The sequence below is a fragment of the Apiospora kogelbergensis genome, assembly GCF_038363985.1.
Source record: "Apiospora kogelbergensis strain CBS 113332 chromosome Unknown utg000005l_segment0_segment0, whole genome shotgun sequence".
Taxonomy (NCBI): Eukaryota; Fungi; Ascomycota; class Sordariomycetes; order Amphisphaeriales; family Apiosporaceae; genus Apiospora; species Apiospora kogelbergensis.
In genome coordinates, this window is record NW_027117422.1 from 3163309 (window position 1) to 3177815 (window position 14507).

At 53.8% G+C, this 14507-nt stretch overlaps 4 protein-coding genes across 4 annotated transcripts; 1 reads left to right on the forward strand and 3 right to left on the reverse strand.

The window, feature by feature from the left end:
* Nucleotides 1-76: 76 nt before the first annotated feature.
* PG998_007633 (general substrate transporter) lies at nt 77-2041 on the reverse strand (the record flags this gene model as incomplete). The annotated part of the gene is made up of 6 exons (XM_066874449.1): nt 77-705; nt 763-932; nt 1017-1262; nt 1336-1462; nt 1539-1919; nt 1987-2041. The coding sequence occupies 6 exons, from the start codon at nt 2039-2041 to the stop codon at nt 77-79; spliced, it is 1608 nt and encodes a 535-aa protein (XP_066730394.1).
* A 1848-nt stretch (nt 2042-3889) lies between these two features.
* PG998_007634 (uncharacterized protein) lies at nt 3890-4899 on the reverse strand (the record flags this gene model as incomplete). Its single annotated transcript, XM_066874450.1, has 3 exons — nt 3890-4379; nt 4441-4661; nt 4729-4899. The coding sequence occupies 3 exons, from the start codon at nt 4897-4899 to the stop codon at nt 3890-3892; spliced, it is 882 nt and encodes a 293-aa protein (XP_066730395.1).
* Nucleotides 4900-6548: 1649 nt separating this feature from the next.
* Nucleotides 6549-8231, forward strand: PG998_007635 (Multidrug resistance protein fnx1; the record flags this gene model as incomplete). The annotated part of the gene is made up of 3 exons (XM_066874451.1): nt 6549-7265; nt 7337-7382; nt 7435-8231. The coding sequence occupies 3 exons, from the start codon at nt 6549-6551 to the stop codon at nt 8229-8231; spliced, it is 1560 nt and encodes a 519-aa protein (XP_066730396.1).
* Nucleotides 8232-11494: 3263 nt separating this feature from the next.
* PG998_007636 (uncharacterized protein) lies at nt 11495-12214 on the reverse strand (the record flags this gene model as incomplete). The annotated part of the gene is made up of 1 exon (XM_066874452.1): nt 11495-12214. One exon carries the CDS (start codon nt 12212-12214, stop codon nt 11495-11497), a length of 720 nt encoding a protein of 239 aa, XP_066730397.1.
* Between the last annotated feature and the right edge of the window lie 2293 nt (nt 12215-14507).

Consider the following 14507-nt stretch of genomic DNA (forward strand, 5'->3'; position numbering starts at 1 on the left):
GATCCGTGCAACCCCTTCGCATAACCGCAAGATAGCAGACACCGCATATCTGTACATCACCATTGTTCTGCAAGTCTTACTTCTCAACATGTGCCGCGTGTCCCTCTTCCTCATCCTTGCCCATGCCCTCGTTGGCCTTATCCGCTGTCCTTCGCCGCTGGAGCACCGCATCAATGTCGGCCGGGCGTATGGAGCTGTTGCGGCGCACCTCGTCCCGCTCGTGCTCGAGGTATCGGAGGGGCCGCTTGGAGGAGCGGGCGTCGGGGTCGCGAAAGACGAAGATGTCGTGGTTCTCCTGGAAGAAACGGTCGACGTCCTCGAGGGACCGGTCGGCCGTCTCCGGGTAGAAGATGTAGACGATGGGGATAAACGCAAAATTGAAAACGGTCCAGATGATGTAGAACCGCCAGCCCAGGCTCGCGATGCCCACGGGCGTGATCTCGACCACCATGAAGTTGACGATCCAGTTAGTCGCCGTACCCAGCGCCGCGCCTTTCGTGCGCATGCTTAGGCTGTTGATCTCGGTCGGGTACAGCCACGGCACGCCCTGCCACCCGATGCCGAAGAAGACGTAGTAGAGGAAGAAGAAGGCGATCGAGGCCTTGGCCCAACGCTGGTTCGCCACGAGGCCGATGGACTGGTCCTCGTTGTAACGGATGCAGATGGTGATGATCATGTAGCAGAAGAACTGGCCAAAGGCAGCGTCTTTCGTTCTTTGTATAAGCGCCAGCCAAGATAAGCCAGGGGGTAGAGAGCACTTACACATCATCATTTTTCTTCGTCCCCATCGCTCAACGTTGGGGATTCCGATCAAACTGAAAAGCAGGTACGAGACCGAGTTGCAGGCCGCCAGCAACCTTGCGAGCTTGTTGTCTAGCCCGACAGATCGGATCAAGACCAGGGGAAGGTAGTATGAGGTGACGTTGATCCCGCTATAGTATGGAAACCCCCGAAGTCAGTCCAGGCTCGAGCATCGGTAATATGTGGAAGTGGGAGTGGGAGCCGGGGAAACTGACCTGAACTGCTGCATTGCTTGGGTTCCCATACCGAGGATCATTCGACGGATCGTACTGGTGCCTTGATTGGGTCCCGTCTTGCCGCGAAGCAGCTGGGACCAGGGAACATTGTTCTCCCGCTCATAGTTCACCGCCCATTGGATATCCTTGGACTGGGTGACGATGTATGGGTCGTCCACATCTAGATTCTCGAGGTCGGCCAGAATGATGTCGGCTTCTTGGACGCGGCCCTTGGCAATGAGCCAACTAACGGAAACCAAGCCATTCAGTATACAGGCAGCAACATCCACCATCGTTTGAGCAGCGTAAACAGACTTACCGAGGGCTTTCGGGTAGCCACGGAACCGTGGCCCAGAGAACAAAGATGAAGATGAACTGGATAGCCAGGGGCAGACGCCAAGCAATAGAGCCCGAGGCATAGGAAAGCCCAAATGTGACCCAGTTACCTAGACGAGTTTGTTATCAGCTTTTCTTCCATCCTTAGTCCAATTTGAGTCGTGGCAAGAAGCAAAGAATACGTACTCAACATGAACCCGAAGATGTTCATGATCATTTCGATGATGACGAGCTTGCCGCGCCAGCTGGCCTTGGACGTCTCGCCCTGCCAGACGGGGGCTGTGGAGGTGTTGATGCCGTTGCCGATGCCTGCGACGACGCGGCCCACGATCATCTGCGGCATGCCGAAGGCGGCGATCTGCAGGATGGCGCCCGCGGCCATAATGGTAGTGCCTAGCATGACGGTGTTCTTGCGGCCTAGACGCTCGCCCAGGTACATGGTGGACAACGCGCCCAGGAAGCATCCCACGTCGTAAATAGCCGTCACCGTCGACTGCAGCTTCTCGTTGTTGGCGATGCCCAGCAGGTCCAGGAAGTCTGGCGTCACGATGACGCCGCCGAAGACGCCTTGGTCATATCTAAAGTAGAGAAGCACGTCAGTTGGGCGCTTCTTCGGATTTCTGGTTCAACTCACCCAAAAAAGTGTCATATCGGTTGCGCATGCCACAGTAACCCAAAAAGTGAGCCATGCTCCTCTCAAGCCAAAATATCGCTGTCTGGCTCTTACTTTCATCTTGCCTTGTTAGATGGCGCCCGGTTATTTCGAGTAGTCGGGAATGTGGCCCAAGTAGTCTGGTCGTATATGTCCTTTCCACGACTTGGATTTGGTCCGTACGGGTTTGAGGCGCATATGCATAAAGATAGAGACTATACAGACATGAGACGGGGTGAAGTCGGGGGGAGCACAGCAGACTCTTATGGGCGAAAGCATGATGCACAAGTCCGTCTGATAGCTCTACCCAGGACGGCGGCTCCTGGACAGAGCGCCGTCCAGATCATCGCCGTAAGTTTCGCCTTAATGATCGCTCCTGCGCAAGGGCAATTCCTGATTCGCCAACGGCCTTCTTTAGGGGAGACATCTCGGCATCCAAACCCAACCCCGCAGGTCGAACTGACTCTCCTAGTGTCATGAGGCGTCCAGGCGACGCTGGGATGTTGGCCCCAAACCCCAGATACCCCAGATATGACGTCTGGTCTCCTGTCCATCTTCCAAGAATTCAGACCACGCGAGGATATGTTAGTGGGTATGCCCATGTCGAAATGCCCCGGCTAGGCGCAGCTACCCATACAATAAGCTTAGGAGCCGGCATATCGACGTTCCAGGTAGCCAAGAAGTGAGTTTCTACTTGTATGTCGGGTGCCGTACGGCAAGCGGATGTCACGCTAAACCGGTCGTTCTCACTTGACAGCCTCAGCCAGACTCCCTAAGCCAACATTAACACCAAACTACCATTTCCGATAGGATAATATATCGATTTATACCGGATTAATCAGAATTAGACGCTCTACATTTCTCTATTTTTTTAATTTTTAAAACTATAGGTATAAAGCTGATTGTGGTAGTATTATTATCACTAGAATGAAGTTTGGTGAAATCTCACTACGTCCGGTTTAGCGTGACATCCGCTTGACGGGTATGCAGAACCACATTTGGCGATCAGAGCCATTCTAAGCAGCAGAAGTAGCAGCAGATGCCATCCGGAGTGTCCGATACCCGTCTGCGGGATATATTTCGGGGATTTGGTCGTTGGGTTCTTGTCTCTGCGAGTGGCCTAGATTAGACTTTGTTTGCGCTGCCACAGCCTCAAAGGGCAGTGCCGTCGTCCGATCCTTACGTGTTTGATGAGATGACATCAATCATCTATTGCATCGAGTCTTTTTCCTTTTTACAGACTGAGAGCCACAATGACTGCTACCATCCATTCGTGTAATACCCTCGCACTGTAATCTTTTCATGGCAGACAACGAGCACGACGATCACTTGAAACTAGCGGATTAGTGTAAACTTAGAGCTCGGGAAGGCATCTAGGAAACATCGCACAGATGATGACATTGTTACTAGGAGACTAACCTAGCATGAGCCCGCAACTTTGGAAACGGGATTGGATAGTCTCCTCCATTAGCACGCGATGTATGCGAACCAGAGCTTCAGGACAACGGAGAAGCCGCATGTCCATCGCAGCATAGATACGGTATCTTCAATCAGTATTTATTCGTAAAGCGTAGAGTACCAAGACCGTTAAGCAGTCCTTCGCACTCCTGATGCCGTCTATAGTCGTTCGTTCACACACGGACTGCGAACCATGTATCCGTAACACCAGCGCACCAAAAACAGTTAAAACCGAGACATAGGGCGCAATCAGCTGAGCCCCCAGAAAGCCCAATACCAAAGTCGACAGTTCCTATAGTCTTCGTACAAGCCCGTTCCCGATGGCCCCTTTCCAGTCCCATGCGTTTTTGTGTCGTGATCATATTCGACCAATGCACTCTCCACCGTGTAGCTGTTCTTTGCAGACCTCCAATGTCCAGAATCCCTTTTAGTGCAAGGTACGGTCGTAGTTTCCAGCGGGGAACTGCGCAGGCCTCGTTACGTCGTCGAAATCGCTGACCGAAGGAGGCGCATAGAGCCTAGGACCGCCTGCATCTGAGCCGCCGTAGGATGAGGCGTATGGGTCGTTATGCGGCGTGAGGCGGCCAGCGTCCGCAAATGGATTGTCAAGCTGCGGCGCGGCAGTTGAGCTGGTGTGCGGGCGGTATTCGGTTTCGCTGTCAAACATGGGTCGGCTGCCGTACGAGTCGGCGTTGTAGGGGGTGTGGTGGGAGGGGCCGAGGTGATCGCCATCGTGGTCGTCCATGTTAACAGGTGCGTAGGCTTCTTCGTCGTGGGGCGCCATCGAGAAGGCGGCTTTGTCGGGGTCGATGTTTTGCGCGCGCTTACCAACCTTGTCGTAGCCGGGGAGGTTGCCGTTGAAGTTGTAGTATTGCACAGTGTAAAGACTCACGATGGTGGTGCCGATCCAGAACAGACTGTTGAGCTCGTTAGCATAGTTGCGCCGGCCTTACTTGGGGGCGGGAATCTAAAACGTACATCTCGAAGAAAGCTATGCCGACAATGGCCTTGCTGACCTTGCATTGGTTCCCACACGAGTTGGCCGTGTTGTAAGCAGCTTGACTGGCGAAGGCCGACAGCCAGAATATGGCGAATACGCCGTCGACGACAGCCATGGCATGAGGCTGGGCCAGTTTGCGCGACCTTTCCCAGCGCGGTGTCATAACCAAGTAGATCCAGGCCAGTACGGAAAGAAAGCACTGCAGATTGATCGCTCTGTCAGTAAGTGGGTTTTGCGCGAGGTAGAGTCGAGATGGCGGGACGTACCAGACCGAATGGCCAGCCATTGTTGCCGTTGATAGCTGCTTTATCGTCCTTGAAAAGGATTATTTCTAATACGAAGATGACGAAGCCAAACAAGATCTGCATACTATGAAGACCCAGCTTGACGCCGGGGACATAGTCGGCGTCCCATTCCAGGTTATCGAAAATGGCCATTGCGGGTGGCCGCCGAAGAGGTTCAGATGCGGTGCAAGTATGTAGCTGTCGATAACGCGGGGGTGTTCAATCAGGGTTCGAGGCTCGAGGTGGGTGAGACAGAAAGGGATAAAGAATACCAGATCTGGCGGCCGAAGCAAAAGTGAGGAAAGTCGACTGCCGACCAAACCAGCTGCGTTCTTTTTTTAGGGGTACAGCGAGGACGATTGTTGATTGTCGGTACGAGACGAGACGTTGGGCGGTTTACTAAAGGCGGAGCCCCCCGTTTCAATGTTTGGTATGGCCCGTCCTCCAAGGTGAAACCCGTATTATGTGCAGGCAGGTTGACAGGATGTCGAAGCAGCGAAAAGTGCAGGAGGACAGTAAGTAAATACAGTACGGCACGCTGTTGATGTTTTGTTCTACGAGGAGAAGTTTTTGTTGTATTTGGTCTTTGGCTGGCTATGTGTTAAGTGGGAAAACAACATTCAAATCAAGGCAGCCGGATTAGCTAGTAGTAATAGTGGCAGTCGCAGTTCACGCATATTCCAATTCTTTATTGGAGCTCTCTCTCTCTCTCTCTCGCTCTCTCTCCAACTCTCAGCCAGCACCAGCAGCATCAGCCTCCTACAGCAGGCCTCTCACTTCTCTGACGCGCGTTGGGCACCGGCTTCCCTAGTGTTCCTCTCACCACTGAGCCCTGTTATGTCAGAGAAATCCACGATTCCGTTGCTTGGCTGTTACCCAGGGTCCCATTAAAGCCGCTGCGCCATGAACCTACAGTCGTCCAATCACCGCCCGGGAACAGCGACCGCTTGAACGCCCTGCGCGGCTGAGCCATGCTCCAGTGGCTTCGGCGGTGGCTAGAGAGGCAATAGTTCGCCATCGCCATTGGCCTCATTCTGCTGCTTGGCTCAGGCCGCCGACTTGTTCTGATTGTGTCGTTGGCTGGCAATTTTTGGGGTCGCTGCTGCGGCTCTACAAGTTCTTCACAACTACCTTCCTTGATTCAAAGTGGTGCATTACAGTACAGTAACGCCGATCCTGAATCTGATACAACCCGGTCTTTCTGACGTATTGCCTTCGCGAGGCTGTGCGTTGACGTATGCATGCCTTGCCCACTAGACCAATTCTGGGGTAAGCAGAAGACCACATCTTCTGCACATCTGGCATTATCGGCAGGACTGCAACGAATCTCTGTACATGCGGTTCTGCGTGAGGTATACTTTGCTTATTAGCCACCAGCCCCTCCAACTCCGCCTTCTCTTCTTCTTTGTTGCGCTTAGCAGCGACGACATCTGAATAGGCTTCGTAGTCGATTGTTCCTGCACTGACAATCTCAGCGACCAGGCCCTGTCCAGAAGCCTGTCCACCCCGTTATCGGCCTGCCGGCTTGTCCCGTGGGGGGGCATGACGGTGTCCCCACTTGCCGCCAGACGAGCTCGTGAAAATCAATGTTCTTTAGTCATCATGCGTGGTTATCTTGATCCCCGATAGCTGTCGTCTTCTCTCCTCTTGGCCTTTCCTATCGTTAGCTAAAGAGTCATAGGTAGAGGGTCTAGAGGGTCACTCTAGCTCGAGCTGTGTCGACCGAGTGCTGCATCGATCGGCAACATACTCCTATATCTCTGTCTGGATCACTCGGAGGGAAATAACAGCCGCTGAAGAGCATGTCAATGCAGGGCCACGACGCCGAGGCTGCCCAGCCCTCTATCGTGGTGACAACCCCGAGCGGCCGGAACGAGAGAACACCGCTCCTGCAAGATGCCATACCCGCCGAGCAGACCCGTGGATCGAGCCATGATGACGAACAGGCCGCCGTCGTCGAGGAAGTCACTGGCGCTAAGCTTTGGCTGATACTGTGCAGCGGCTGGGTTGGTGTCTTCTTGGGCGCCATCGATGCTTCCATCATTGCCACTTTATCCGCTCCCATCTCGAGCGAGTTCAAGTCCTTGAGCTTAATGTCGTGGCTGGCGACTGCGTACCTGATCGCTAACGCAGCCTGCCAACCCATTTCAGGCCGGCTGACGGACATATTTGGTCGCGGTCCCGGGCTTGTTTTCAGCAACCTGTTCTTCGCTGCTGGCAATCTGATCTGCGGGCTTGCTAGAGACGAGACCGTCATGATACTGGGACGTGTGGTTGCAGGCATCGGAGGAGGTGGCCTGATGACAATATCGACATTCCTTGCTACGGATCTGGTTCCGCTCCGTAAGCGTGGCATTATCCAAGGAATGGGAAATATTGCCTACGGGTCTGGCGCCATGCTGGGAGGCGTGTTCGGCGGCCTCGTCAACGATTATTCGAGCTGGGGGTGGCGATTGGCATTTCTCCTCCAGGTGCCACCTGTTCTGGTCTCCGCATGCCTTGTCGCCTACCTCGTGCGGGTGCCTCCAAAGGTTTCGCAAAAAGTCGTACTTGGCACGCATTGACTTTGTCGGCGCGTTCCTGATCATAGTCTTCCTGGTGCTCCTTCTTCTGGGACTTAATGCCGGGGGAACCTGGTACCTTGGGTGCATCCACTTCCACTGACAACCATACCGTTATCATTTGTAGCGTTGATCGGCTTCATCATCTGGGAGTCACGGGTAGCGCAGCCCGTCATACCTGTACGACTGCTCATGCGTCGTACAGTCTTCACAGCTTGTATGACAAATCTGGTGTGTACCATGGGCAACATGATGGCTCTGTTCTTCGTTCCACTATACCTCCAGGCCCGCGGCGGCTCCGCCACCTCCGCCGGTCTTGTCATTCTGTTTGCGCCGATTGGCATCTGCTTCTCTTCTGTCGGCAGTGGCTACGTGATGAAAAAGACCGGCCGCTACGTGGCGTTAGGCATTCTGGCCGTCTCCCTGCAAACTGCACATGTCATCATTCTGACTACGACCAACGACACCACCCCCAAATGGCAGCTCATGCTGTCATTCCTACTGCTCGGCTCAGGATACGGCGCCATGCTTACTATTACGCTCCTGGCTTGCCTGGCAGCGGTAGACCATTCCCAGCAGGCCCCGATCACAGCGGCCACGTACGGCTTTAGGTCTGTTGGAGGCACGGTGGGCATCACCATCGCATCGGCAGTCTACCAGAACGTGCTCAAGACTCAGCTTTGGGAGAGGTTTGGGGGTTTCCCCGACGCTGCTACCGAGATCCCGCGTATACGAGACGATCTCGATGAGCTCAGGCACTTGCCCGAGGGCTGGGATGCTGGTGCCGTGATCTCGGTCTTCATGGAGGCGTTTCGTAGTGTCTGGCTCACCACGCTTGGTCTGGTCCTACTAGGGCTGGTCAGTATTAGCTTAATGAAGCAGCACACCCTGCATTCGACGCTCTCACGCAACGAGAGATCGTGATGCCGTGATTGGGGTCGGTGAGGGCCAATCCACCCCATTGCGGGGCTACGTGCCACCGGCCCTGATGTAGCTCTTCCTCTTCCTCTCTCTCTCTCTCTCTCTCTCCCCCTCTCTGCTATAGGCAAGGGTGTATATCGTCTTAGTGTTATCTATCCTCTTTAGCGCCCGAAGAATGTGTGCATTAATCAGTTGCATACATCTCGTGCGACACAACATCTATGTTACGCGCTGGAAACGAAAGCATCCCGACCCCCTTGCTTCTCATTGCCGATATGATTCTCCTCTAGAAGGAAGCTAGAAACATTCCACGCATGGCGCGTAGGCGGGTAGGATCGCAGGACATTGCGACTGCTACCTCATGATATGATATCTCTTTCCCCTTTCCTGCTGCCACCACCGCCGCTTGCATGTGCCCACGGATACATGAAGAACAAATGAGAGGGCGACGATGCAACCAGGGTGGTATCCGTCACTATCAATCTTCTACATATCCCGGGCGTCCCTGCCATACCCCCATCTCGGCATTGAGTTCCCAAACGGGGAGCTCCCTAGCGTCGTCCCCCATTCACACACCTCGCACATGCTATTATTACTAAAGCCACCACGCCTACGCATCTCGGCGGAGAGCACGCCATGCACACTTAAACATATACACAGGCCCTCAAAGACGTCGAGTTACAGTGCATCGGGGCAGCTATCTCCATTGCGACATTACTAGGGATGCAATGTCCTTTGGACCGATTTCAATACATGTATGTGTGCGATGTACCTGGTAGTTTATTGGGGTTCCTTCTTATAGGACCCTGCCCATTTGACAGCAATTCTGGGCCGCTACTTGAGGTGTACATAAGATACCTCTTCGCGGAGAGGGGGCCTTCGTTGGGCGCTGCTGCAGGTCACCTACGCCATAAATACTTGGATTGCTCCACGCCCTTTGGCTCTGTTGCTGTTATCTGGCTTGGCGTGCATTATGGTTGCCCTTCTGGAGACCTTCTGGATTTGGGCAATATGCGGCTTTGTTAAAGATCAGACGAAAACTATAATAGATGCATACATAGCCTTTCACGGCATATGCAGTGGTGGCCGACTTACAAACAGATCACGTTGCTTCGTTGCGAATCGCGACAGCTTGAGATCGGCATTGGAGTAGCCGCACAGGAACAAGCCGAAGGATGACTGCAGGTGCATCTACCTCTCTTGCCCTCTTCCCTGGGCCTTTCGATGTAGTATTTACTACCGCCAATAGCCGAATTGCGACGATGGGAACAATGCCGCGGCGATGTGGTTGCTATTTCAGGCCTACCTAACTATCAGTCAACACCACCCTAATGCTGTAGCTTGCTGGACTGGAAGGACCCTCTTGATCACGATAGTGCAATGCGCTCCTAGCCTAATATCGGTTTTTCAGCTGACTGTGGATTGGTGGCAAACGCTTGTCATGTACGATGAAGTCGCGCTCCTAGGTAGACCTCGACCTGATGTCGCTAGCCTGAAAAGTCAGCTGGCCGAAGAGGATATACATTCACGAAGGCCAGGGCAATGTATAGAGGTAGCCCATCACTTATCATATCATGAGCTGGTTGCGGCCCATGGAGACTGAGCAGTCTGAGAGCCCTGGGAAAGCATTCTAAAAGCACATCGTCCGAGTTAGCTGATTAGTCAGGTTTTGTGATACTCAACCCGGGCCTCATGCTCTAGGTATTGTGGAAACATGGTAGCAGAACAGGCTCCAGGGAAACTCGATTTTCCACAGTGGCTAAGCCTTCATGCTACCAAAAATGCCAGGGAGTGAAGAGCAAGCTATCTACGAAGTAGACTGCCTCTAGGTCACTAACTCAGAGAAGAGGCAGTCAGTAGACGTATGCAAGGACGGCGAAATATCTGTGGCCAGCCAGATCAGCCACAGACAGTTTCGTTTCAGAACGTCCGAGACACTACCCTGCATCTTGAGCCCTTTTCTCAGGTTCTGGATATGGCACCGATAAGTTGCTGGCGGCCGACTAGGGCAAAGTGATGAGACGGTTGCTGTAATCGTCTACGAAAGGAGATATTCGTATGCCTATGATCCATCGGTGGAAAGGAGTCACATGGCCTCCCTTAAAAACATGTTGGAGCGCCATAGCAACTACGAGGCTGGCGAGCCTCGAGAGGAAGGGCAATTGCCGGAATTATATGTATGAAGTCCTAGGGATGGTTTAGTTTTAGAAGCCTTCGTACAAACATGGTCAAACAGCTCAGATGCCATACATTCTACCCCATTTTCCCAATTCGCCTCCTTTCTTCCAGTGGCCCAATAGATTGTTTCATAATTTGTAGTAAAGGCAATAAGTCTCGTTGTCGGTGCTTGAAGTGCCTAGTGCATGTTTCTGGGACACCAGGCCTCGTTGCTGGATTCTACAGCGCGCAGGCATGACAAAGTAAAGAAGCTAGAATGTCCCAAGAGGTCTTTGATTAGCACCCACAGGTCACAGCCACAAATGGCGCGGAATTCATATAGAAAAACCAATAGGCCACCGGTTTTATGTAAGTAGATGAGAAGTCGAAGCAGTCAAGGCCTTGATATGCCAACTGGTCGGTACCGTAACACTGTGTTCATTGGAAAGCTGGAGTGCGAGAAGAGAAAAAAACGCCTATGACGGTACAGTAGGCGGCATTCAGAAGTGAGGACCACGAATTAAAACACACCAAAGGTGATCTAAAAGGAGAGAAATGCCAAAAAGTGATAGACTGGACTCAGTGGGAATCGAACCCACGATCTCCCCATTGCGAATGGGGCGCCTTTCCCCTTGGCCATGAGCCCGGTTGGTGCTGCGGCGCCTGATTGTTATGCTTCGGTAATGTTTGTTGTGCTTGAAATATTCAAGAAGCAGGCCAGGTGCACCTAAACAAACAAAGTACTGGGCGAGTGGGCAGAGTGGCTAGAGTGACTGCCGTTGGAAGGTGGGAGGAGGAAGGAGCCGTCTGTTTGCAACAGTGAAGGAAGCCGCAACGGTACGTACTTCTAGACAAACGCCTCCAGAGAAACCTCGATAGAATAATGTTCATTCACCACAGATATTGTAGGGACCACATGAGAGTCCCGGCGTGCAAGCAGACCCTCGGAAGCAAGCCTTCCTTGCACTCATTGATGACGACGTCCCCTGAAATGGCATGAAATTGACTTTTGACCTGTACAACTCCCTAAACGCCGATTGGATGCCAATGCAAAACGCAAGCTCAACAGCAGGCGTATGTAACTAAAGACTCCTTCTTCATCTTTTGAATTACGCCTTCTCGCCCTTAAGCTTGGCGATCCTCCTCGCAAGGTCCGCCTCGGTTTGCTGCATGGGGTTGAGCTTGCGGTCCCGGGCCATGGCCCGCGTGTCCTCGCCGTGCTTGTCCATGAGGTCTTGTAGCCACTCGCGCTCGCGTTGGCTCTGGCCTCGGATGTGCTTCTGGCGCGGCCGGTTGGCCTCGGCCTCGAGCGCCTTGACGACGTCGGTGCGCACACCATCCTCGCTCTCCTCAATGCCGCCCCACGTCTCGCCGTCGTCCTCCATATCCTCGTCCTCGTCCTCCTCGGCCTCCGAGTCCGTCTCCAGCTCGTTCAGCGGGTCGTTGAGCGGGTTGGGCTTCGCCTTCTTGCCGTTGGTAGAGATGATGCGGATGATCTTGCCATTCTCGTCGCGTTCGACCCGCGCCTCGGTCACGACGCTGCCGTCCTTCATGCCCGTCGTCGCGATGGCGAAGGGGTCTGTGGGCTTGGTGGCGCGGCCGCTGGCCTTCTTGGACCGCAGGTTGGGCTCGACGCCGCCCGTGGGCGCATTGAGGCGCGACACAAGGCCAAGGCGGCGGAAGTTTTGTGTCGTGGTCAGTTCCTTGTCCCAGTGCTGGGCGATGATGTCGTTGCCCAGCGGGTTCGTGATGCGTCTGGGCTTCGACGAGGGCTGGCGGACAGCGGGGCGCGACGAGCGGCGCTTCCGCTTCTGAAGTTCTCGGCCCATTGTGTAGAATTAGGGGGCTCTTCCTCGTCTGGATATGCTGAATTGATAGGACACTCGGGCGATGATGGACTGCTTGACAGTTTGGGATGGCCTGTAAGTAACTTTTTTTGTCTTATCTTATCAGAGATCAGAGCTGCTATAAAAATTCCAGTCGTCAACTGCTTGTGGCTGAACCCCCCACCCCGGTGGCTGGACGAGCTGCCTGCTGCTGCTACAGGTGACAGGGGCTGCCCGAGCCACGATTTGATTCCGCTATCTCGATTACTGCCCTCTATCTAAGACACAAGGAGTACTTTGCAGACATTGTCATGGCGATGCATTCTTCGCATCCCTTGCTTATGCCCAACCTCACGTAAATGCCTCTTCTACCAGAGCGCAGATTTGCCAATTACGTAAAGCAATCTGGGGTAAACAAGGGATGAATGTGTCCGTCTACAACATCATCAATCAGGCATGTATGTACACACATATGTAGAGAATAGGCACGTGCTAGCGCCAAGAAGCTTATCCTGACGACCGGGGTGGCTAGTGGGCGGAGCAAGGAGGGCGGAGGAGCCACACAGACTCACACCAGACAAACAAGCAGACAAGGCCGAAGAGGAGGCACGCAGCACGCACCGCACGCAAGCGCCAGTGAATTTAACGACCTTCCGAATCCGGCCATCGACGGCCTGCGGGCATGGGCTGATTCCCTCATCGTTTAGAATGTCCCCAGTTCGCAGGGGGCAGACGAACCTCTCACATGCTGTTCGATGATACACAGACACAATCTAAAAGCCAGGGCTGGTTCCTGGCTGGTAGCGTATCCTGCTGCTAGCATGGGTCTTTTGTGTTTGTCGCCGTTGCCTTTTGTTCCGTTCCCATTGGTCCAGGGTTGGAGACCCGTTCTTGAACTCGGCCAAGGAGCATCAGGGCCGAAGACACTCTCGTGTCAAACTGTAAGTGAGCAAGTGAATACTCCATACGCAACGCTGACACATAGACACTGCTGGCTGGTATTGCGTGTTGCTTTTGGCCTAGTCGCCCGCTCCCGGTCCGTCCATCGTTTGATCGCCTCGGTGTATCTTGTTCCTGTCCGTATCTCAGTTGCCTTTTCGCTCCACCACACTCAACCTGAGCACGCCTTGTCCGGGCCGCCCCAGAACCTTGGACCACAGTAGCACCCAAGGTCGAGTGCTAATCGGTGCGGCCCCTCCTTTCTAACAGGCAGGGCAGGGTTTAGGGGGAGATCCCCTCAACTGATCGTCGTCTGGTCGGCGATGCTTTACCCGTTCATAGGACTTAGTGATACAGGCCTAGAATCGCGGAGAAAGAGCCTCGACCTCTCTTCTTTATTGGACTCGCTTACGCCAAGGTGGGATGAGGGGAACGCATTTCTGTTACGTCTTATGGTCTCGTTACTGGGCAATCTCCCCTGCTCTCTCCCGTGGGGAGGTAGGTACATGGACATTGGAAGTACTGCTTCTAGCGCCATCACGTTTGCCGATTTCTGTTACTTGGCCATATCAATCGGGTTCCCCAATGGCTGGCTTGCACATGGAAACACCGCGAGGGAACGGTTCTCCCATGGTAACGGAAACAGGAGATCTTAACATGCCCGTAATATCATAGTAGGATCCTGATATTGGGTCACGCTATCGGCTGGCGTACCAGGTGTGTGTTATTGCTGGGTGCGCGCCTGGCTGAGATGCTCCGAAGAGCAAAAGCCCACCGCAGCAGAAGCAGCAACAACAGCAGCGCAGACAGGGAAACGGGGCTGCTTGGCTGCTCGTATGTATGTATGTATCTGACGCTCCACCACCATCACTACCACGACCACGACCACCATCGCTACCACCACCGTTCATGTTGCTACGACGCACACACACACACACACCTGTCGCAATTCCCGGCGGCTGACATCAGGGATCATATTTGCGTCCGAGCCTGTGAGGATATAGCTTTGCAAGTCATTTCCGTCACTTGATGCGTGTAGAAACGCACCTGTGGGTGAATGGGAAACAGTCTTCGCTCATCTACGAGACATGACACACAGACATTTTGGCATGCGACAGGACGGAAGACGGAGCCGGCCGTTGCACACAGGCTGCACGGTAAGTGCATACTGGTATGTTGTATATGTAAGTAAACCCTGGGCGCGCTGCAGAAATCAAGCCTTCAACTGCTGTGGGCTTGCGGAGGCGCGCCTAAGCAGGTGGAAACCGTGGGCCCTCAGGCTCGTTCCCAAGGTTCAAGCCGTCGGGATTGTGTGCTGTTTCTCCCTAGTGGCATTTCCAGGGTATTTATGTCGTTC